Consider the following 22,280-nt stretch of genomic DNA (forward strand, 5'->3'; position numbering starts at 1 on the left):
ATTGTTATTTAGGCGTTTAAGGCCCTTGGGTAATCGTTCTATCCCCGCCTCCCTCGCTCAACAAGCCGCTGTGATTGGTTCACAGACCTGCCAAATAAATCCACGCACCAATAAGCGATAAAATTCGTGAACGTCATCATTAGATGCCGGAAGTAATGTCACATGGGTCATCCAACCTCCAAAGTCCTACTGGATGTGCTTCCAGCAGCTATTGGGTGATTAATACCTGTATAAAGCTCGTGGAAATGTATGAATAAACTTTAATCGCGTGCTTTTAGATGTAATGAAGCGATGCTGGAGATTTTAAACACTGGGTGACGTATTTATGATGAATACGGTCCAGCTGAAGCTCAGGTCCTTTACATCTCTGATTTCCAAAGGCAGAGCTGCTTCACTGGCTGTCGCACGCTGTGATTCTCGTTTCCACCGGACTCTTTTGCAGTTTTTCCGAACAATGGCGACTAACAGTAACCCGGAGGTGGGAAGACCGCTGGGTGTGAAGAAACCTAAGCAGAAGGAAACGCTGCGGCGAGTGAAAATCAAAGAGTGCCGGGCGAAACAGTGGAGCCTTCACGGACCGTCCACGGTGTACCTGCAGGTGATCGGTGCTGGGAGCAGAGACAGCTGTGCGTCACTGTACGTCTTCTCCGACTACAACAGGTAATTTGCGTTTCAGTAAGCAGGGCTTTCTCTTTGAAATCAGAACTGCCTTTCCAACAAGTATATAAATATTCGAGGTACAAAAGAATTGTGAGCTAAATTAAAGCACTGTTCTTTAGTTAAGATCTGGTATAGCTTGACGCTGTTACTAAAAACGTGGCCGACAGACTGATGTGCTTTTAAGAGCAGACGAAGAGTAGCTGTGAATCTTGTTTTATCTGACCTCCGGTGGTTTGCCGTCTTCCTGCAGTGACGTACAAGTGTACTCCAGGGTGTATCAGTACACTGTGACGTGACTGTAGGGTGGGGTTATGACTAGAGCAAAAAACACTTGAGTCTATGTACAGGTGGACTGCATGAGAGCTCTGTGGAGTGGAGCTAAAACGTCTGGGTCGCCCCCTGGTGGCTGAGTGCGGTACAGCTCATAAACCCCTCGCCCTCCATGTCAGGAAATCAGAATCAGAACTCCTTTATTCATCCCAGAGGGGAAATTCTTTAAAATGGACTTTGCTGACATGGAACTAAAACACTCATACACGCAAGGACACGTAAAATAAAAATTTCCCAAAGATGGTTCCTGTCATTTTAGGTAGTGCTAATCACGCTGATGTACGTTTAAGTGTTCATTTTCCTTAAAAGTTTGGTTTTAATTAGTTGGGGCTGAAGCGTCAGGATTGACAGCTGAGCGCTGCCTCTGATTGGGTCAGACGGGTGTATGGGCGGGAACTCGAGACCGTGGCGGACCTCTGCTACACAGACGCTGGCTCCAAATGACATCACCAGAGCGAGATAGCAGCACTCATATCAGGGATATGTTGGCTTCACTTTAGTATAAGATTCTCACTAAACCTGAGTATATCACACAGTCCATGAAGGCCCAAAATTACACCACAGTTGAGCTGCAACTAAAGGTTAATTTCATGCTCAATTAACCTGCTGATTGTTTTCATGATTGATCGACTAGTCTTCCTCAAATGTGTCCACAACCCAAAGATATTCACTTTACTGTCATGCAGAACCGAACAAAGCAGAAAATATTAACGTCTGACAGGCTGAAATCTGGACATTCTGGATTATCAAAATAGTAGGCATTAAGCAGTTAAGATCTGACTGATGAATGGCGCCAGCTCTTAAGCATGTTTGTGAGGTCAGACCGGCATTGACTGACTTGGCTCCTCTCTGCAGATACCTGTTCAACTGTGGTGAAGGAACACAGAGACTCATGCAGGAGCACAAGTAAGCTGGTTGAACCCGTTGATCATCATCATCTGAGTCGGTCCCGTGGACAGGGAGCAGTGATATTCTTGTGTCTTCCTCTGACAGGCTGAAAGCCGCTCAGCTGGACAACGTCTTCCTGACCAGGATGAGCTGGAAGAATGTGGGCGGTTTATCAGGTTGGTGACGTCTGTCAGACGAACCGGAGGTCGACTCACTGATGATACTTTATTGATGGTGTGTTGTTTCCTCTGCAGGGATGATTTTAACCTTGAGGGACATTGGTGTTCCAGAGTGTGTCTTTTCTGGACCTCCACAGCTGGTGAGACACTCCATCATACAGCGTGGACGCGTCTGCAGCAGCTTTTTAAATCAAACATTTATTCACTTCACACCCACTGTGTGTGTCTCTCTCTTCTTCTTCTTCTTCTTTTCGTCACAGGAGAACTATCTGAATGCCATTAAGTTGTTTTCTGGCCCACTGGATGACATCAAGCTGTGTAAGCTGAAGTTACTGAATTAGAAAAGCTGCACAATATCAGGTCTTGTGTGATATTCACTGTATCGTACACTTCCAGCGGTTCGACCGTACACTGAGGAGGCGTATGCAGACGACACAATGACAATTCATCAAGTGCCAATATTTGGTAAGTTCAAATTTTCTTTTTTTTTTCTTTTAAGAGTCTTTCCTTCTTTTTAGTATTCACTGACTCTTTTCTATCTTCTCTCTCCAGCCCATATGAGGGATGACAGCAGGAAATGTTCCCCCAACTCCGGCAGCAGAAGCCCTCCTGGAAGACCTCCATCTCCCAGGATGGACGTCGAGTCAGGTTGGACATGTTTGTGCTTCTTTGATCTGCCAGGAATCAAATCCTTGATTCCAGTTTCATACTATACACTACCAGTGTTTTCCAGCCACGAGGTCAGGCCAGGCAGCACAGGGGCGTGACGGTCCTCGGTCCTTTTCTTCACTTCATTTTAAAAACAATGATCATCTACTCTCTCAGAAAGGACCCACAGTCCTACGTGCTCGTTTCTCCTTCTTTTTATTGGTGAATTGCAGCCAGGTGGAGCATCATCGGCCCCTGGCTCTCTCTGTAGGGAAATGAAGAAGCTCCAGAGAACTGGAATTAAGGGTAAAAACGCAAAGACGCTGGTGTGTTTTCAACCAGCCGTTTGTTTCTGCTGTCTTGTAGGTGAAAGACGAAAAGCAACTGCAGATTTGGTGGTTGCCTTCATATGCAAGGTAGGACACTTTCAAGGCGTTGCCATCCTGCTTATGAGGTACACATGAAGGAACTTTGTGTCTGACATTCTTCTCTACTTTTACAGCTTCACCCCAGGAAAGGAAATTTCTTAGTGCCTCAAGCCAAGGAGCTCGGTTTGCCTGTGTAAGAGCAGTTACTCTTCCTTTACTGATGCATCAAAGTGTTAAAATTGCCTCTAATTCTAACTGTTGAAAACCCCCAAAATAAGCTCAAACTGTTATGAAAAACCTTTTCTTCCCCCCCAGAGGCACAGCAGCAATCGGTCCCCTCATCGCGGCTCTGAAGGCCGGAAAAAGCGTCGTGTACGAAGGAAAAGAGGTGCTGCATGAGGACGCTCTTCACCGATATGATCTCCCTGATTGGTCCACGGCTCTGACTCTGTTTCTGTTGTGTCGTAGATCCGACCTGAGCAGGTCTGTACGCCCACTGACCCGGGACAAGTCTTTATTATTGTCGAATGTCCATCTGAGGAGTTCGTCAACGCTGTTTGCACCAATCAGCAGCTGAGCAGGTTTGGTTTTTCTTTCTTTCTCCAAGTTAACCTCAGTGTATGTGAGAAAGTGTGTTTTAAATAAAGTTTTCCCTCCTCCTCAGACACCAAACCGGCGGATCAGAAAATCCTGCAGTGGTTATCGTCCACATGACTCCCGAGGACGTTTTGAAAACAGATCAATACAAGAAGTGGATGGAGAGGTTTGTGATCCCCCGCTTTGAAACCAGACTTCATAGACAATACTGCATATTTTAACACATTGTTTTCTTGTCCTGTAGGTTTCCATCCACAACTGAACACCTGATCCTCAATGAACACGTCTGCACGGTCCACAACATCAGAAGTCACAAGCTTCAAACCCAGCTGAACATGATCCACCCTGAGATTTTTCCAGAACTCAAGTCTTACAGAACAAAGGTAACACTGATGGTGAGACGACATCCTGTCAGTGAACTCAGATGGCAGCACTCTTATCACTCTGACTGTGTCATGCGTGACAGCCATGATTCAGTTTACTGTGATTCTGTGAGCAGGGAGACGTGCTGTTCCACAGGTGTTCTGTGTTCTCTGACTTTACAGTAGTGACAGGTGCTTAATTCTTTCTGTCTCACATGGACTTTGTTATGTTGGGGTGGATGTACACCATATAGACAAAACTATTGGGACACACCATGATTATTGAATTCAGTTGTGTTATGGGCCTGTGGAAGTGGAAGCTGTTAGAGCTGCAAAGCTGCCCTGTCAATGTAAGGGTCAGGTGTCCCAATACTTCTGTCTATATAGTGTCTGTTAACTAGTAATCATCATCAATCAGCACAGCATTGTTAAACATATTGCAGTTCTGCACCCCTAAGGCAGAGGCCAACAGCCATGAGGGGGCAGCTCGAGTTACAGTATTGACTCCAGTGACTTTCAGTATCTAAATGCCACTCAGCTTCAGAGGCTTCAGAGTTCACAAAGTGATACGTGATCTGAAGAGCAGTCATGAGAAAACAGAAAAACAAGTGTGTTTGTGTGTGTTTCCTTCGACCAGGAGCCTCAGGCCGCCCTGCATGTCCCAAACGTCAGAGCCGAGTGTCTCCTGAAGTTCCAGCTCAGACCCGTAATGGAGTGGCAAAGGTTAGTTTGTCCTTCAACCCCATCCAATTTAGCCGGCATCACTCTGCAGCTGCGAGCGCTGCCTCGTCACAGAAAACAATCTGGAACGGCCCATTGCACTCTGCCGCTTTCTTCCTCTCGCTTCTCTTTGAACCTCGTCTCACCAGTGTCAGTGTTTTCTCTTCGCTGTCCGTCGAGTGCTCAAGGTCACATGTGAAAAAGATTCGCCATTTCCCCCCGCGGCCGCTGATTCTGCAGGCAGTGGCGTGTGTCTTGACTCTGTGTTTGATCCATTAGAGATGCCATGCTCGACTGCAACGCTGAGGAGTTTGTGAAAGAAGCTGCTGAGGTCCCAGACTTTCTGGAAGAAGTGGACAAGTGCAGGAAGATCTGCTGTGCCGACGCCGCAGAGGGTTCTGGTGAGTGTTTCTCACCTTTCACTGCGTGGTCCTTCGGCGGTCTTCAGTGTGAAGTTGTCGTCTGTTTACCTGAGTGACAGGAAACGTGAATTTTGTTTTCTGCTGCAGGACGAGGAGAAAAACACCCAGAGGTGGTTTTCTTGGGAACAGGATCGGCTCTTCCGATGAAGATCAGGAACGTCAGCGGCACTTTAGTTAACATCAGGTTTGGATCTCAGGCTTCCACGGAAACACTCAGGGCAGGGATCGCCGTTTAAAATGCTGCTAAGGTGCATGTGGTTGCTGAAAAGGAGCAGGGAGATGAGAAAATGTTTCTCTTTTATCTGGAAGAAACCGAGAGACTTTACAGCTCGCAGGGAAAATGACCTACTTTGTTATTTCTCTTTAGAAAAAAGCCAGACACTAAACTGCAAAATCACTTAACATGTTGCACCGATTCTTCTCCTCAGTCCTCAGCGAGGCTGAATTAAAGCGAGCCTCCATCACACGGAGGATGTAGTTTGTGCTGACATGAGTGGTGCCAGTCAGGTGGACAGCAGTGCCACAAAATGATCATGAAGTCGCTTCAACACCCAAAAACCCTCGCGAGGGATTTGTTTCAGGACTGTTGTGTGATCTTTAAGCAGTTGGACCAAATGAGCCGTCAGCTGAATCTGTTTTTAAATGCACCATGTGTGGTATCATTACAAACTCTGGAGTCTTCACTGGAGTTTAAAATGAGCTCTGAGCTTCAGCACACAGCAGGAGCTTGTGAAGAAGGACTCCAGTAGAGTTTAGGAAGATTGTGCATGTAAGTGTGTATAAAAAGTTTTGATGATTCCCGTCCTGTTTGACAATTAGATGCTCATCGTGTAGACGATCCAGGAAGTTAACTGTGGAGTGAAAATCTGACTGTGACAGAGTGAAAGTTAGCAACAACTGACGCTTTGTCTGCTCTATCTGTAGCCCGAGTCAGTCGGTGCTGTTGGACTGCGGGGAGGGAACCTTCGGTCAGCTCTGCAGACACTACGGAGACGCTGTGGACGACGTTCTGTCCAAGATCTCAACTGTCTTCATCTCGCACCTGCACGCAGACCACCACACGGTAAAGAGCAGCCGCTACACTCCATCTCCATGAAGTGTTAATCATCTCAGTGTGAAGTCAGGTGCTTCAAGCTGTTCCCTGGTCTGTTTGTTTCAGGGTCTGCTCATGTTGCTGTATGAGAGGCAGAGAGCGCTGGTACGTCCAGGAAAAGATCACATCAGCCCCGTTTCTTTAGCTCTTTTAGTGTTTGAAAACCACATGAAAACCAGTGATTATTCATGAGATAAAAACAGCTGAATGTGAATGTCTGTCAGGCGGCGTTGGGAAAGGCGTTCAGCCCCATCTACCTGGTGGGTCCGGCTCCCATCATGACGTGGCTCAACCAGTACCACAACTTCTGTGAGGAGATCCTGGACCACATCAAGTATGTGAACGCTAAGACAAAGCAAAACTTAAAGAAACGTGCTTCATCACCCTGCGTATTTATATTTAACGCATGCAGCGATAAAACAATATGAAGGTTTTTATTTGAGTCGGCTGTTTTAGGTCAGATTATCTGCAGTGACTGCAGCTGTCGGGAAAAAGTACAATAAGTAAGGAAATGAAGATGGAAGCACAGAGATAAACCCTTTGATTCCTCTAAGCAGACTCTGCTTCTCTACGTTTTCTCGTGCTCGTGTCTTTAACGTCACTCGCTTCGTGTTTCAGCTTCATCTCCAACCGACACCTGTCCAAAGACGCCGAGGCTCCGACGCAGAGGACAAAGTCGCTCATCCAAGCGCTGCTGAAGAAGAACGATCTGAAAGAGGTCTGCAGCTGTTTTCACATCGTTTTTCACTTCAGAGCCTCTGCTTTGTTTGACATTCCTCATTGTTCTGGTTGTGTTGTGTCTCAGTTCCAGACGTGTCTGGTGCGTCACTGTAGGAACGCCTTCGCCTGCAGCTTCACCCATCAGTCAGGCTGGAAAGTGGCGTTTTCAGGGGACACCATGCCCAGCGAGGCCTTCGTACACATGGGTCAGTACCGCTCTGAGTGATTAAAGTCCACATTTCTCTGAAGTGAGCCTCAGACACTGCAGGTAATAGCAAACTGAGCGCGTGCTTTCAGTATTACAGAGATTCATCTCAGGACCACACGGGTTGTTCTGAATAATTTATCCGATTTTTCTTAATGCTTTCGATCACTCTCGCTGCTGGCCGGCTTCTTCTAATGGCTCCTATGGGATCCCACTTCATTGACTCGTCTTAAATTGCTTGACTGGATCCTGTCCAAGCAGAGACGGCGAGTGTGTCCCGTGCCTGTCATTAAGGATGGATCAGTTCGCCAGACAAACAGGACAGGCCCACTCTTGATTACGTCGGCCACCTGATTGATTTCCTGTGGGACGGGAACAGGCTTTAAGTGCAGACTCTGATTCGGGCCTCTGATTCTGATTTTCTTTTTCTCCCCCAGGAAAAAATGCAACCTTAGTGATCCATGAGGCCACGCTGGAGGACGGGATGGAGGAGGAAGCCGTAGAGAAAAGGCACAGGTGAGTCAAACCGTCACAAACTGGCTTTGAAAGGGGAAAACAATTCTGTCAGCCGACAAAAGAAATGCACTTTATTGGCTGTTTGAGGCGGCAGTTATTTCTGAGTGGGTTGTACATCTCCACAGATATTGACATCGATTTTTTTATGGTGTCAGAGTGAGCGTCCGTCTTCACAGAAACATCTTTTACGTGCGTGCTGAGAGTCTCGCTGTCAAAATGATGTTAATCTCTGCTTCGTGTTTTCTGACAGCACGACCTCCCAGGCCATCGGCGTCGGCATGAAGATGAACGCCGAGTTCATTATGCTGAACCACTTCAGCCAGCGCTACGCCAAAATCCCCCTTTTCAGCGAGGACTTCACTGACCGAGTCGGGATCTCATTCGACCACATGAGAGTGAGTGTCGCTGTGGACGCCTCATGTAACGGCGTTTGTTGTCATCGTGACGTTGGAACAGTTTGTTTTTTTTTCTTTTGGTCTGTACGATTGCACCCGAATGCATCATTTAAACACAGCCTTTTAACAGGAGAACATTGTTCTCCAGGAGAACATGGTTTATTTTTAATGGTTCAAACCTGGGAGGGACTCGAGCCTGGTTTCTGTGCTGGAGCCTCAGACTGCAGGCTCCTGAGTTTTATGTTGTTTCAGGTCACTGCAGATTCCCCTTCCTGAAGAAAGTCTTTCCTTTAAGACGCAAGGCTGAAAAGTCGTCCACAGTGTTTAAGAGTCTCACTCCTTCAAGAGTTCAGTTGACCATTTTCTCCATTTGTTCTTTGCTCAGATTCGCTTCGGGGACTTCAAAATCCTCCCCAGGCTCATTCCCGCACTTAAAGCTCTTTTCGCCGAAGTGATCGGCGAGATGGAGGAGAGAAGAGAGAAGAGGGAGCTGAGATATCTGAGAGAAAGTGTCTCGGAAGCGAACGGCGAGCAGAACACGAGCGGCGCGAGTCGAGGTGCTAAGAGAGACCAGGAGGAGGCGGCGGCGGTGGCGACGCACAGCGTAGAGATGAAGAGGCTGAAAACCAGCTGAAGTCTGATTTAAACAGACTTCAGCTGGAAGGATGTTAACTGAAAGCAACCTGAGTTATTAATTTAAATGAATTAAAGATTTTTATTTGGCTTGTGTGGTTTCATTGAAGAAACGTGTATATTTCTCACATCAGAGCGTACAAAGCTATAAATATAGTTTTTGTTTTTCATTAAACTGAATAAAGCAGTACCTCAGTGTGGAGTTTCATACAGTTATGTCCAGTGTGTTTTTGTAATATGTCACCAGACGGGACTCAACCCGCTGGCTACAAATAAAGGCAGAGACATTAAAGTGAAGCCAGAAGCGTTTAGGTCGCCCCCTGTTGGCTGGCTGCAGTATAGATCATAAACCCAAAACAAACTTGATATGTTTTTAAATCAGCTGAGCTGCTCCAGTCTTTCCACCTGGTAAATCACTCAGCTACTCAGTCATCTGATAGTTTCCACTCCCACTGGACTTTTCCAGCATCAGAAACTTAAACAAAACAAAGTGTGCTTATTGATGGAGCACATCACATGAGCTGCAGTAAAGCTGAGAAACCACAGCCAGTGACGCCACAGAGGCTGAACATTTCCTCTTCGATCCACACGGGGGCTCCAGTGGGCCATCAGAGCTTACATCGCCCAGTTAGTGGGGCCGAGAGGAAAAAAGAAAATCAGCCAACATGGTAATAATGTTCATAAAGAGTGACTTATTGTCCTCTGCCGCTTGAGGGAGTGTTGGCTGCAGCAATCAACAATGGGGAAAGACTGATGACTTCAGCCATTACAGGGTCGGGTGTATCAACACTTAACATGTTGGCTCGGTCCCTCAGTGTGGGGGTTGTTAAAACACCTTAAATGTGGTTTGGTGCATTAATGTAGCCTGTTCATTTGACATGCGTCACATACCCCATTCACAAAGTGTCTGCAGGCAAGACTGAGCCTTGATTTCACAGGCTGACCCTTCCAGTCACGGTGAGGACCGAGCATTCAGAGAAAACATTCACCACTGCCTTGATTTCCACCACGCGTCTTGCATTACGATTTTAACTGCCCGATTACATTAAAATGGTCAAATGGTTGTGGTTGGAGGCCAAAGGTTAACGTCATCCCTCTCTCTCTCTTTGGATCAGAGAGGCGCCAGAACTCCGCAGTAAATGTGAGGTTTTTTTAGAGATTAGCGGGCTGAACAGTGAGTCGGTGATTAGCCTGTTTTCTGGAGTGTGAAGCTGTGAGATGAAGATGCATTTCCTCTGAGCCTGGAGTCCATTTAGGGGCCTTCGCTGCCAAGAGGAGGCATGAATGATAAGCAGGACGGTGGCAGAATTAGGTTTTGACACAAACATTGCAGAGTCCAAAAAATAAATAAATAAAAAAACGATGGACTGATAGACCTAATCATCACTCAACCAGCAGTGGATCCCCACAAATGACTACTGATGGCCCAATTCTAACGTATTTATCACGAAATCCACCTGAGGCTTCATTTTTCAGCTCACTTTCCTGCTCCTTTCCCAGTCTGACTCACATGCCTGCCTGGACTTAAAGGATAATTGAGTTTTTATGTTTGGGCCAATCACTGCATTGTTATGCTAACATGGAATGTGGCAACGCTGCAAAGTTTGACGCATTCTGCCATCCCTGGATTCGCCATCTGATCCTGAGACTGACGAGCAGAAATAACCGTGGATGAAACTCATTAAAATATAACATCATCACACTAACTGGCACCTGTGCTGTTCATGTTTGTCATTGTTTATTTGGTGTGGAATGAAGGGCGACAGATCTGAACAGAGCAGGACGCCACCAATCAGATACACCTCCTTTACCTGAATACTCCGCTTCAATCCAAAGTCAATTATGCAGGCTGCTCGCCTCTCTTCACATTTTCTGCCTGGCTGCTGATTCAGAGAGCAGCCCCGTTCTGCTCTGGCAGGAATCAAAGTAGGAAGTAATCTGAGGGGACTTGTGGGGCAAGAAAAAAAAAGAAAGAGAAGAAGGCGCTGGAGGCCTGGAGCCTCTCAGATTGGAGGTCACAGTCCTCGCCGTCACAGGGGCAGGTCAGTAATTGTGGGCACAAGATCCATCCTGGCTCATCTGATCAGGATCCCTGCTTTACTGTCTGTCAGCAGCTGTCACCTCACATCAAGATCTTCATCCAAGCTGCTCAGACGGGACCACAAAACTGAGATCAGAATATCCAAGCTTGATCTTTGGTAACTTTTAGAGAACTGTGAAAATGGCTTTTTTCCTGAGGTGGTGAAGCAGCTTTTGTGCATTAAGATTCCACGTAGCCCTGCCTGGGCTCGCCTCTCAGCCCCCTCGGCGTTAACGCTCTGAGAGGGAGAAACCTCAGGAGGCTCGGAAAGCAGCGGCGCTCACCTGCATGTGAGCGACGTGAAGATCTCCTCACACCTGAGAAAACAATCAGCTGCTCTGATATTCACAAGCAGTCGCTGCACAAATCACACCTGCTTTGCAGCTTTGTAGGAGAAAAGCTGCAGACGGAGGGAAGGGAGGAGGCGGTGCTGAAATTCTGTGTAGTTTGACATGGTGAGCTGGATAAACTAACATCGATTTTTGTTTGTTTTTGACATTCAGATAAAGACTCACTGAGGATTAAGGAGCCCACGGAGAAAGATGCCCGACATGCATTATTCTTGAACTTCTGAAATGAAGTTCCCATGAGAGTTTCATCTGGGAAATTCTGCTCGAAGAATCACTTCAACTTGATGATTATAAGGCAGCTCTTTTTGGGGGTCATTATTTGATGCTTTGTTCACGTAAAACATGGCGGCTGCTGCTGTACAATCACCCAGTTTAGTGTTTGAGATCTGGTGACTGACGCGGATTTGCTTTGTCGTTTATTCTGCTGGGGATTCAGATGAAGTTGATTATGAAACTCACGCACACCTCAGGACAACATGCAGAGAAGAGGACAGAGAACGAGATGACCTCGTGCTGTACACCTCCAGGAAGTAACAGCGACAGGAAGTGTTCGGAGATAAGTTTAATTAAGACGGGTCCTGTTGCCGGTGGCAGCTCCCTCCACCGATGCGAAGTCGCCATCCGAGCACAATCCAGTCAGCCATAGGACCACTAGCTGCATGGCTAACTGAGCTAACGCTACAGCCATAGCAACTACAGCAAAGAGCAGCAGTGGTTGGTTTTTGTGGTTCCTGATATCATCCACAGCCTGCTGGCCTTCCTGCAGACGTCACATCTTATGTTTTCATCCTGCTGCACACGCTAACCGTCGTGCTGATGCATTCACTGTATTTACTGAACCATCAGTACAATAATGACCTTTGAATGCTTGTTTAATCTGGTTAGTTACAATCCACGGTCATCTAATTAATAAAGAGTGAAAAGTGAATCACAATCATGTGACTCAACAGGCAACTTAAATGATTTTCCTTTTCAGTTATCCCTCTGAATCTGTAAATATAAACATATAATGGTCCTCTTTGTGACTCATGAAGTCATTTTTAATCGCTATGAATAAATAAACTTTGAGGTATTTACATTTTCATTTAAAGAGCACCTGCAGTCCAACTCAACTTCACGAGTCCAAGTTTGAATTTCAGCATCAACACGCTATGTATTATTTATGTGTATTATGGATTGTTCGTTAACCCGGACAGGAGTGACCTCCCTCGGCGTCTCGTCCAGAGACAGAAGGTTCCCTTTAGTCTCGACTTCTACGCAGCAGACCGGAGTTCGTCACAGATCCAAACCACACAGTTCAGTCCGTCCATGCAAACTCAGTTCTTTAAAGCTGATGTTTTAGTTACAAGATTGAGCTCATTTTCCCGTTCAGTGTGTGTGCTATTGATTCAGTTTGAGAAGTCCCACGACCTCTAGAGTACCACTGTTAGCTCAAGCTGGCTGTTAAACGGGGACCAGAAATCCTGTCTTGCTGGACTGGTAAACATACAGGAGTGCGACATGACTGATTTCTGATAAAAATGTACAGAAATTAGGCAAAGTTTTCAGACTGGAGAGGACAGAAAGGACAAGTGCAGGAAAGCTTACAGAAGAGTCCTGCTGGACAATCAGCGAGGACTCAGCTGTGTGAAGGTCGTAGCGTCATGTGTGACAACTTCTTCACACTCTGTGGTGGGGAAACTTTCAGACGGAAACCAAAAAATCCTTAAATTGTCTTTCCTTACAGCCTTTAGAAACAACAGCTGAACATAATACAAACAACGCACAAATACGCGTTTCGCTGCAGATCTTCTTCTGCCATTTGGTTCCATGAAAGCGGGCGAAGACGCTGCCAGCAGCCGACTGGCTGGCAGCAATTAGCTGAAGCATTGTGGACACGTGTCTCTGATCTGAAGTCACACAGGAGGAGAATAACGGCCAATTGCACATCAAAACATTCGGTCCATCTGCGCCCGATCCTGGCGTCTTGGACAGAGAAGATGGCAGCCTGTCCGTCCTGAGGAGCCAGCAGCCTGCATCGATGAAGACAAAACAGAGAAAACATCTGCAGTGCAGGCTGGTTATTACAGCTATGAAAAGCACAGGTGTAATCAATCATGGCTGCTCTCCTCAAAGAGATTCCAGGTTAAAAAAGCTTTTGTGCATGCTGGTGTTCTGGGACAACCTCCTGGCACAGCTAAATGGAATGCAGCCCTCGGTGTTGTTGGTCACACCTGTGTTTTGTGATGAAGGAGACGTGACCACAGGATAAGACACGTGTTGATCCATAGCTTGTTCCAGTATGTGAGTGCGTCTCAGCTCTGGAGGCCCATTGGCTCTCGCTGGTGAATCTTCAATAAGTACCTCACAAAGTTTTGGTTTGTTTTTTAAAGGCAAACATATTTAGTCCAGGACTCATCACTCAGTAACCTGAGCTGTGTTAAGATGTGCCTCACATAACCGTGGAACTGGAGGAAAAGTCGGCATTTAAACAAACTCACCAACCATCAGGCGGTTGAGTTAGAGCACATTTAGTTTGAAGGGTTAGAAGAGAATTCGGCCTTTAAGGCTGCTGACACGCTGACGTTTGTGTCGCAGATTTGAACAGGAAACAGCCGGCGTGGAGGCAAAGTAACGTTTCAGTCAAAAGTTTCTTATTGTGTTAAGGTTATTTTATTGTCGTTTAGCTTATTTTGTTCGATTTTTTGGACACAGCCTGCGAATATGTAAACAGCTCTGACTGTCACAAGGTTTCGTGGATCAGATCCATGTTTCGTTAAGCCACATTACGTGCAGTCAAAGCGGATCTGAGCGAGGAGGCCTGTGCTGCCGGGGCTCCTGTAACCATCCCTCCTTCAGCACAGTGTCAAGGAGCTCCAATTACTCCAACACCTCACATCTCTTTGTTGTTTTCCAGCCCGCCATCCTTCAGCTTCGTCCACCTCCGCATCCTTGATTTCCCCGCAGGCCGCTGTGGCGTCCTGCTGCTCTCACGCTTCAGGAGCAGACTTCCCTCGCTTCTCTGTGGCGTCGCCTCACACCGGTGCTGAGGAAGAGGAGGAGGAAGAGGAGGAAAGCCTGTGCTTCTTCGTCATGCTGTGTGTCCCTGTTGTGCTGCTGTACCGTCCCACCTTTCCGAGGTTAAGACGCTGCGATCCCCAGTTCGAATGAATCACGATGAAGTGCTGTCCTTCAGTAATAAGCTCCCCTGAAGGAGGATTGTGAAAATTTCCTCTTTTTTTCTCCCCTTTCACAAACGCTAATCAGCAGTGAATTGAGCAGCTCAAGTTCTCCTCGTCTGTTAAAGAGAGAAGAGGGAACGAGAGAGTGACAGCATTTCTTTACCGCCGAGCAGAAAAGAAAAGATAATCAGGCTCTGCAGTGGAGATGCAGCGAGGAGATAAACACAGGCCCCCTCAGGGACGGCAGGCAGACAAAGACAGATTATCTTCTCTCACAGCGACATACGCCAGAGGTTGATTTAAGACGTCCTGAGTTAATTAAGACCTCAGCTTGATGTCGACACCTTTCCTCTTACAGGAAGTTGAGGAACACACGGCTAAAATCCCGAATGTTCGCGCCTCGGTTTGTTTGATTCATTGAGGGGGAAGCTTCATTTTCAACTGTAGCGAAAAAGTCGTACGGTGCAAACCGACGTGACGCACCATTCGTCCGGCAGTCGTCAGACGACGTGAGATTACCGGCGTAGCTGCGTTTTCAGATGAAAAGCAGAAGCATGGAAAGGTCTGAAACACGCTGCCTCTACGACGAGTTAAAAGAGTGTGATGGTTTCACAGTAAGCCTGACTCTTAAAGTGAAGCTTTTGGTGTTTCTCCAGTAACCAAAGAGTGTGATGCATCAGAACCAAGCGTCCAAGGTTGGTCAGGGTTCGACCTCATGGCTGCATGAACCGGAAACGGCCTGCGTGCACCGTGTGAGCACAATGTTTGGTAAAATACTGAAGGTCTAAAACCAGATTTTTACATGTGGCCTTCAAGATCCTGTTCGGCCCTTATTGTGTCAGTTAATATTCTCCTATTTCTTTAGTCTGGTCCCAGACTGGTCTGTACAGGAAGTGAGGCAGGAATGTGAGTACTTTGAATGTTCCTGCTTAGGGTTCAGCCAGTGAAGATTGATTTAACAGGGTGTAAATAAGGTCTTATCAAATCAGTTTGGCATCTCGGGCCTGGATACTGGGATTGTGTCTGACCAGCTGGTATGGTGACATCATGTTTGTTTCTGGCTGCTTTTTTTTTTAATAAGAAGTCTTTATCTTCTGTCGGATTAGAAGAATACGGTGCGGAACTCGGGACGCAGTGTTGGTCTCGTCCGTCTCGTCCTACTCCGACAAGAAGACCAGCAGCAGGAACAGCTGATAACAGCTGGCCCGCACTGTCGCTGGCTTTGTTCATCTTCTGTTTTGTCAGATAAACGTTCAATTAATGTCCTCCTGCTGAGCTGTGGGCTGCCAACACGTCGTCACGTTCGGAGTATTGTTCTGAGAGAAAATGCTCCGTCGTCGGGAAACGGAGAGTCCATCTTTGAGCCGTCACCTTTCACTCCTGCGTTTTGTGTGAACAGAACAGGCTGAGTCGTGTCCAGACTCGATACGAACAGAAGACAATAAATCTCTGACTGCAGCGTTCAGATCACATTTGTGAAGTGAATACAAACAGCGAGGCTTGCTGTTTGTGTCTGCTGAACGAGGAGACGTCAGCTTACGAGTGAAATGTTTCTGAAAAGACACGCCGAGCCACAGGGAAGCCAAGTGTTGGAGGTGTGTGTGTGGGGGGGTTGAGTTGAGTTTTCATTTATCATGCAGGAGAATCAGAAATGTGAGACTATTGAGGAGAAATGAATGGAGACTTTAGCTGAGCTAAGGGTTCCTGGCTGTGGTGATGAATCGGTGGAGGCTTATTATCATCGTGCGGCGCGGTGATACAATCTCAGCCTTTCCATAAATCCCTGGCAGTGTCCTTGATTTAAATTTACTACATGCTACAAAAACTTTTACTGCTGCAGAGCGACCCAGACTGGATTTTATTCATTCTGCATGTACAGCAACATTTAGCCTGCAAGTGTGTAGGCTTTCTACACATTCATGAGAACCTCTGAGCTGTTTAATTATGAATATGGTGATCTGGCTCCAAGCGGCCCGGCGGTGCAGGATGGCCTGGAGCTTCAGCCAACAGAGACTGCAGGGCTTTTTGGTCCTCGGTGCTGACTGGCAGGTGGATTTCAGCTGGCGGCTTGTAGCTGGAGGGAGGCCGGTTATCACACCTGCAGCATCCCACATCTCTGAAGTGCCCTCGAGCAAACTGGCTGACTTCAGCTTCAACTGAGCTCTGACCCCCGTGAAGAAATCCATATTTATGGTAACTGGAAAAGCATTTTATCACCTGTGCAGGCTGCAATTAGAAAAAGAAAAATACAAATTAATAAAAAAAATGTTAAAAAACAGATTAAACTTATGGAATGTTGTTATGTTTATGATTATTTTTCCAAGCTGTTCTGAAAACATTTTCCTGGACGTGGATTTCCGGGGGTGCAGGGGTTAGCACAGAGTGTGTGCGTGTGCAGTTGTCTGTGTGTGGTGTGTGTGTGTGTGCAAGCAGCACAGAAAATGGATGGATGGATGGATTTGTGGATGCCAAAGTCGCTGCCTGTCAATCCCCTCCCCCACCTGTGCCTTGAATGCCTGAATTTAAGTGTTTTGCCATTTTGTTGCATCACAACACGAGGAAAAGGTTCAGGCTTCGGCCTCTCGTGTAGGAGCTGCTTGAAGCCGAGTGCAGAGTTGAAGTTTCAGACTGTAACTTCATTGTTTTCTCACTCCTCTAAATGTTTGTTCTTTGCTTACCAGAGGCTGTAAAAACGCTTTCAGTGCATTTGATTAAAATCCTCTCGTTTCCTCCCTGCTCGGCCCACAGGCTGAATATGATCCGCCTCACCGCCTCGCGATCCAAATCAAATCGCAGACCCTTAATGTCGCTGCTCTGCCGGGTTGTGGTCGTCCCTGAGGGGGTGTATCGCACACTCAAAGCAGTGGAGACAAACAGAAGGAGGTGGCCCCGTCGGATGGGGAAAAGAGAAATGAAAGTCCCACATGAAATCCACTTCCTGCTGGTGAAATCAAGTAAAATCAGCAGTGAGAGACTGTAATCCCAGAGGACACAGTAGGTCATCTGGACACTGTGAGTGTGTTATTGCAACAACTGCAGATCTGATATAGTTTCTCTTTATTCTGAATTATTTTCAGTCTTTCCCGCTGTGCAGGCAGACCCGGGGGACCTGAGCTTGTCCGAGCTGAGACCTGAACTTCCCTCCAGCAGGCCCACACGACTCGTAGTTGTTCTAATTATACAACTGCGTGAGTGACCCTGGATAAGATCTTTACATTTGGTTGGACTAGAGGTTATCCAAAACCTTTACCTTCCAGTATATCACGAGACGCGATGGTGGTGATGCAGTTTTGTGCCGAGCTGCTCCGAGTTTGAAGCCTTAGCGTCCTGGGATCTGAACTCCTTTTAGCTCCTCTGCTGCCCTGCTTCAGTTTGACTTAAAATGAGCTGAAGTAGACGAGTCTCTAACTGCCTGGGCCTCTCGCTGAGGCACAGGACAGAGGAGGAGTTTCATTTGGACCGTCCTCATCCTCTGAACGGGTTCACACTACGGTGTTGACACGCCTGGGACGGAGGTGATTTGTTTCTCTGTCAAGGTCGAGGATTTCTGTTAATTGCTGTGTTTTCTTTTAAAAAATAAAGCATCAATCTATAAGTAGCAAATCAATGGATCAGAAATACCCTGAACCCTGAGATCACATTTTCAAATGTGTTGAGCTTTTATAAAAACAGACAAAAGAAGCGAATCACCTCGCTGTCCAAGCTTTTGAAGAAGATTCGGTGATGTTCAGAAATGAAGCATCAGACAGTGCAAGTCAGACTCCTATTGGCTGATGGGAGTCAGCTGTCACACTTCAGTCTTTGGCTCATTTGCTGCCCTGCGATCACATTCTTAACTTAATGCTCATTTGTTCACGCAGTTTTCAGTGAGATTTAGTCGGATTACTTCTCCCTGCAGATTCTTCTGTCCTCAGAGATCTGAGCCTTTTCGGCCAGCTGGTGTTTCTTCATGTTTCCAACCCGAAGCCACAGACATTCATGTTTCACAAAGGATTAATGACTTCAATGAGCCCTTAAATTTGTCCTCTCAGGGTGACAAACAGGACACAGTTTTCCCTCTGCTACACTAATTCCTGACAGGATGCCAAAAAGTGACTAAATTCTTGTTCATTCATGTTTCAAAACATGTCGGCATCAAGCTTTGGGTGCCGTTGAGCCTCAGCTCAGGCTGAACCCTGAAGTGAGACTGACAGGCAGGTGAGATGAAACATTAAGTTTGCTTTGTTCAAAAGCAGGCAGACAGAACAGAGACCAGACCATCTGGCCCAGGCGACGTGGATCACTTTATATAAACTCAGAGCCTAATCAGGTGAATGTGCAGCAGGTGAGTGAGAAGGCGGAGTCATGTGGGCAGGTGATGGGCAGGTGGGAGAGGAGTGTGAGGCACCTGAAGTCTTCTGGCAGTTTAGAACCCGGAACCCACCGCCTGAATATCTTCATATCTGTGTGTGTGTTTAGTCAGTCTGTGCTGCTTCTGTTTACGTGAATGATTCTGTATTGATAATATGCTTTTGTTGTTTACATGTTAAGTGATTATTATCTCCTGCATTCGAATCAGGCACTCGGTTGTGAAGAAAGTAAGAAATGTCAAATCCCAAACAGACGAGCTAAAGTGATGTGTTTCGAGCCCAACAGCGTCAGGCCTGACTTCACTAAAGGCTACATGAACAACCAAACTGTGTGAGTTTTCCAGCAGTTTCCCGCCATGTGATGAGCTTTACGTGTTCACAGTGTTGTAACCTCTCCAGTCGCAGGTGTAACGACCGAGTGTGTACAATACTGCCATGTGTTTTGATTAAAATCACCGAGCAGACTCCTGCAGAGCACGCAGATCAGGACGAGCGAGTGAAAGAACAACTTCCACCGAAATCCACCGAGACAGACAAGTGAAGTAAATCACCTCTGCTACAAATCCCCTCTTCTCGCCTCTCACAATCAACAGCTCGGCATGCGCAGAGGATTGCCTGTCCAGTGTAATCACAGAGCTGTCTCAAAGCGCAGGAAGCCTGCATGTGCGCTGGAGGCTCAGTATGACAGACGCATTCCAGATGAATTTCAGCTGAGGTCAAACACGAGGGGGAGGGGGAGCATTTAGCAGCACCACACACTATCTGTGTGGGGCTGGAAGTTCACTTTGGTCCTGAGGTGAAGATGAGAGACTGCGTGGACTGTTTTTATGGCTGCACCACATGCCAGACATCTTTGTAAACTTTGGGAACTTAACTAAAATTAATTAAACTAAAATTTCAGCTGAGGGAGTTTGAGGAAAGTTTGGCTGCACAGCAGGAGTCTCTTCTGACTGGTTCAGTCTGTTCTTACTCAGCGTGTTTATTTATTTATTTATTTTCAGATCTGGCATTGATTACACACATCGCTGAGGATGAGAGGATGAGATGTGCGACGTGGCGCTCAGACAGACAAAGCGTACACTTTGTCTCTCCGATCTCTTTTACACTTTGTGGACCGAAATCAGATTCTGGATCCCTCCTGGTCCACAGGAACAGTCAGCAGGTGTGGAGGAGCCCAGACTATCCTTCCCACAGGAAGGAGAGATGACGTGACCCTCGTTCCTCTTTCCCACAGGCCGAGCCCTGACGGTTCGCAGGCCGCCGTGCTGCGTGAAGCTGTGGACCTGATTAACGCTCAGACTGAATGGTGCTGTGGGTATGTCTGTAACAGCAGAAGGTATCTCCAAACCACGCAGGATCTGAACCCTCTGACATGCTGGGCTCAAACAGGCAAACCGGCCACACAGAGTCGATAAGCACCAGAACATCCACCTCATCCTGTTACTGCCATCACAGGTGATATTTAACTGAGTATGCACAGATTTTAACATGTTCATGCACACACTGTACACACTTCATCCAGCCTGTGTGTTCACGTGGTGTTTAATTCTCTGCGTTGTTGTGAACGTGAGTCACGGGACAAACAGTCGCTGATTGGCAGAGTTTGGGGTTTGGGGTGTCTCTCAGACAGACAGGTCTTATCTACAGCTTACTTCTGATCCCTCGCACCTTGCTGATGATGCTAAAGCACTTTGACTGAAGCAGAATTTCTGATGCATGTCTTCACAGCTGACAGTGAAGCACAGCATTGCAGTGCTTCTTCCACCACTGACACTCTGTCTGTTTGACCGTCTGATTAAACAACAGAGTTTTCTGGATGGGACGCTTTAAAATCATTTGGGTCATAAATAAGCACTTTGCTCTCCTCTTCAGACACCATCTTTACTCTCTGCTGTTCTTTATCTTTCTTTTTGCATGTTGAAGAATGACTTACACCGCATGCCAGAGCAGGAAGCCGAGAAGAGCTGGTGCACGTTGTGAAAAGTCCATTTGAAAGCTATTACTGACGCAGGAATATCATTTCCCCTCCTCAATAAGTCCCCGTCTCTCTGGTGTCCTAATTTGTGCTTTGGGGATATTGCTTGTTTTCTCACTATAATAGGCCATGCAGAGCAGTAATGGCCACAATGCTGTACGGTCACATTCCTTCTCTTCTCATCCTTCACTCATTATTCCTCCTGTGGTGTGTGCAGGCCAGCTCTCCCTTCACATGCCGGTCAAATGGCTGCTCTCGCTTTCTCCTTCTCAGTGTGGGAGTCAGGATGGAGGGCGAATCTCCCGGGGAAACAGAATCTAGACCAAAGCCTTCCTGTGCGCCGGCCTCATAATTAAATTGGCAGATTAAATTCTCTCTTATTGTGGAGGATTTAATGAATATTCAACAGGCCTCGGATCGTCTGGGTGACGGGAGCTTTGCTTTAGTTATCGCGTTGACCCCGTCAGACTTCTGCCTTCCCTCTGCTCATCGGCTCAGCACACACCAAAGACCTTTTGACTTAATTGATCTGAGGATCCCGTAACTTTGGCTCAAAGGTGTCACTGACTGATATTTTGCACAAGGATTCGACATTCTTTGTGAGAGGGAAATGACGAGCCTACGTTGACCAAAACACTCGACACAACACAACAACAGGGTTTAGATCAGAAAAAGGACATGAGGTCTCATCGTCTCCAAGCAGCAAAGGGCAGAAGTCACCTGATGTTGATGTATGACAGCCGAACGTCTCCAGGGAGGAGGTCGCCGTGGACGGTTGGGTCACCAAACTGTGCGACTTTGACGGAGGTCACCGCAGCTCACATCCTGCCTAGTAACCAGCAGTCAACATTTGTCTCATTTGAGCGTGGCAGTCACACTGTCCTAACCGTCCTAACCGTAAACCAAGCAGTTCTATCTGAAGGAAACGAAACTTGGCCTGAGAGGTGGCGGATCAGATGATGCTCATGCGGTGACAAACCTGTTTAGGTATGAGGACTTGACGAAGGAAGCGTTCGATCGAGCTGCGGATTGATTCGTGAGCGTGAGCAGACGACGCTGACCGAGCGGTACTCCTCTCATGGAGAGGCCTTTGCAACAACCCCGCTGTGACAGTGCTGTGATTTTGCTCCACTGTGGATGTGGGACAGCGGTGGCGGTGTGACAGATGATGGTTCTACCTGGCGCCCGGAGGAGCGACGGGACGAGGAGGAGGAGGACGGGTGGAGGAGAGCTGGAGATATTTTTGGGACAGTCCTTTCATGCCATTATTACTGTCATTCTGCTGGTTAGGCATTCATTAGGCCTGTCCAGCGGCTGCCCTGAACCCTTCCACACTGGCAGTTAATATGTAATGTGATTTCCACTGTGTGAATATGATTACGCTGTGTGACAGACAGCGGAGGGCAGGATGCAAGGGCAGGTGCAGCAAACAGGGAGGAGGTCACGCATAATGAGGAGAAGAACTGGCCTCTCATCTCGCCCAGGAGAACATCGATGCTGACGGAAACAAGATTTGAGCAGTTCAGGAAAAACACACACACACACACACACACACACAGAAAACAAAACATGACGAGGAGCTGAAGACCTGACGTCCCAGAGCAGGAAGATGAGACTTACAGCAGGATG

At 47.1% G+C, this 22,280-nt stretch overlaps 1 protein-coding gene and 1 long non-coding RNA gene across 2 annotated transcripts; one reads left to right on the plus strand and one right to left on the minus strand.

Moving 5' to 3' along the window:
• Nucleotides 1-136: 136 nt before the first annotated feature.
• elac2 (elaC ribonuclease Z 2) lies at nt 137-8,948 on the plus strand. The gene is made up of 24 exons (XM_046414186.1): nt 137-660; nt 1,846-1,896; nt 1,984-2,054; nt 2,133-2,197; nt 2,318-2,375; nt 2,454-2,522; nt 2,610-2,705; nt 3,072-3,121; nt 3,208-3,266; nt 3,389-3,461; nt 3,542-3,654; nt 3,738-3,836; nt 3,915-4,053; nt 4,670-4,755; nt 5,032-5,153; nt 5,262-5,358; nt 6,099-6,237; nt 6,334-6,372; nt 6,492-6,601; nt 6,886-6,985; nt 7,073-7,193; nt 7,630-7,708; nt 7,959-8,103; nt 8,489-8,948. The coding sequence occupies exons 1-24, from the start codon at nt 326-328 to the stop codon at nt 8,735-8,737; spliced, it is 2,565 nt and encodes an 854-aa protein (XP_046270142.1). The 5' UTR covers nt 137-325; the 3' UTR covers nt 8,738-8,948.
• Nucleotides 8,949-16,153: 7,205 nt separating this feature from the next.
• On the minus strand, nt 16,154-18,176 carry LOC124073894. The gene is made up of 2 exons (XR_006845738.1): nt 17,006-18,176; nt 16,154-16,553 (listed from the first exon to the last, which is right to left on the minus strand). It is a non-coding gene; the product is annotated as an uncharacterized LOC124073894 (long non-coding RNA).
• Nucleotides 18,177-22,280: the final 4,104 nt, after the last annotated feature.

Source organism: Scatophagus argus, chromosome 16, assembly GCF_020382885.2.
Source record: "Scatophagus argus isolate fScaArg1 chromosome 16, fScaArg1.pri, whole genome shotgun sequence".
In the NCBI taxonomy this organism is placed as follows: Eukaryota; Metazoa; Chordata; class Actinopteri; family Scatophagidae; genus Scatophagus; species Scatophagus argus.

Excerpts from the sequence above, each read along its gene's own strand:
- elac2 (XM_046414186.1), top strand. The coding sequence starts at position 326 with ATGATGAATACGGTCCAGCTGAAGCTCAGGTCCTTTACATCTCTGATT. Across the intron at positions 661-1,845 it reads GTCTTCTCCGACTACAACAG|ATACCTGTTCAACTGTGGTG; the intron begins GTAATTTGCGTT and ends TCCTCTCTGCAG. Across the intron at positions 7,709-7,958 it reads GCCGTAGAGAAAAGGCACAG|CACGACCTCCCAGGCCATCG; the intron begins GTGAGTCAAACC and ends GTTTTCTGACAG.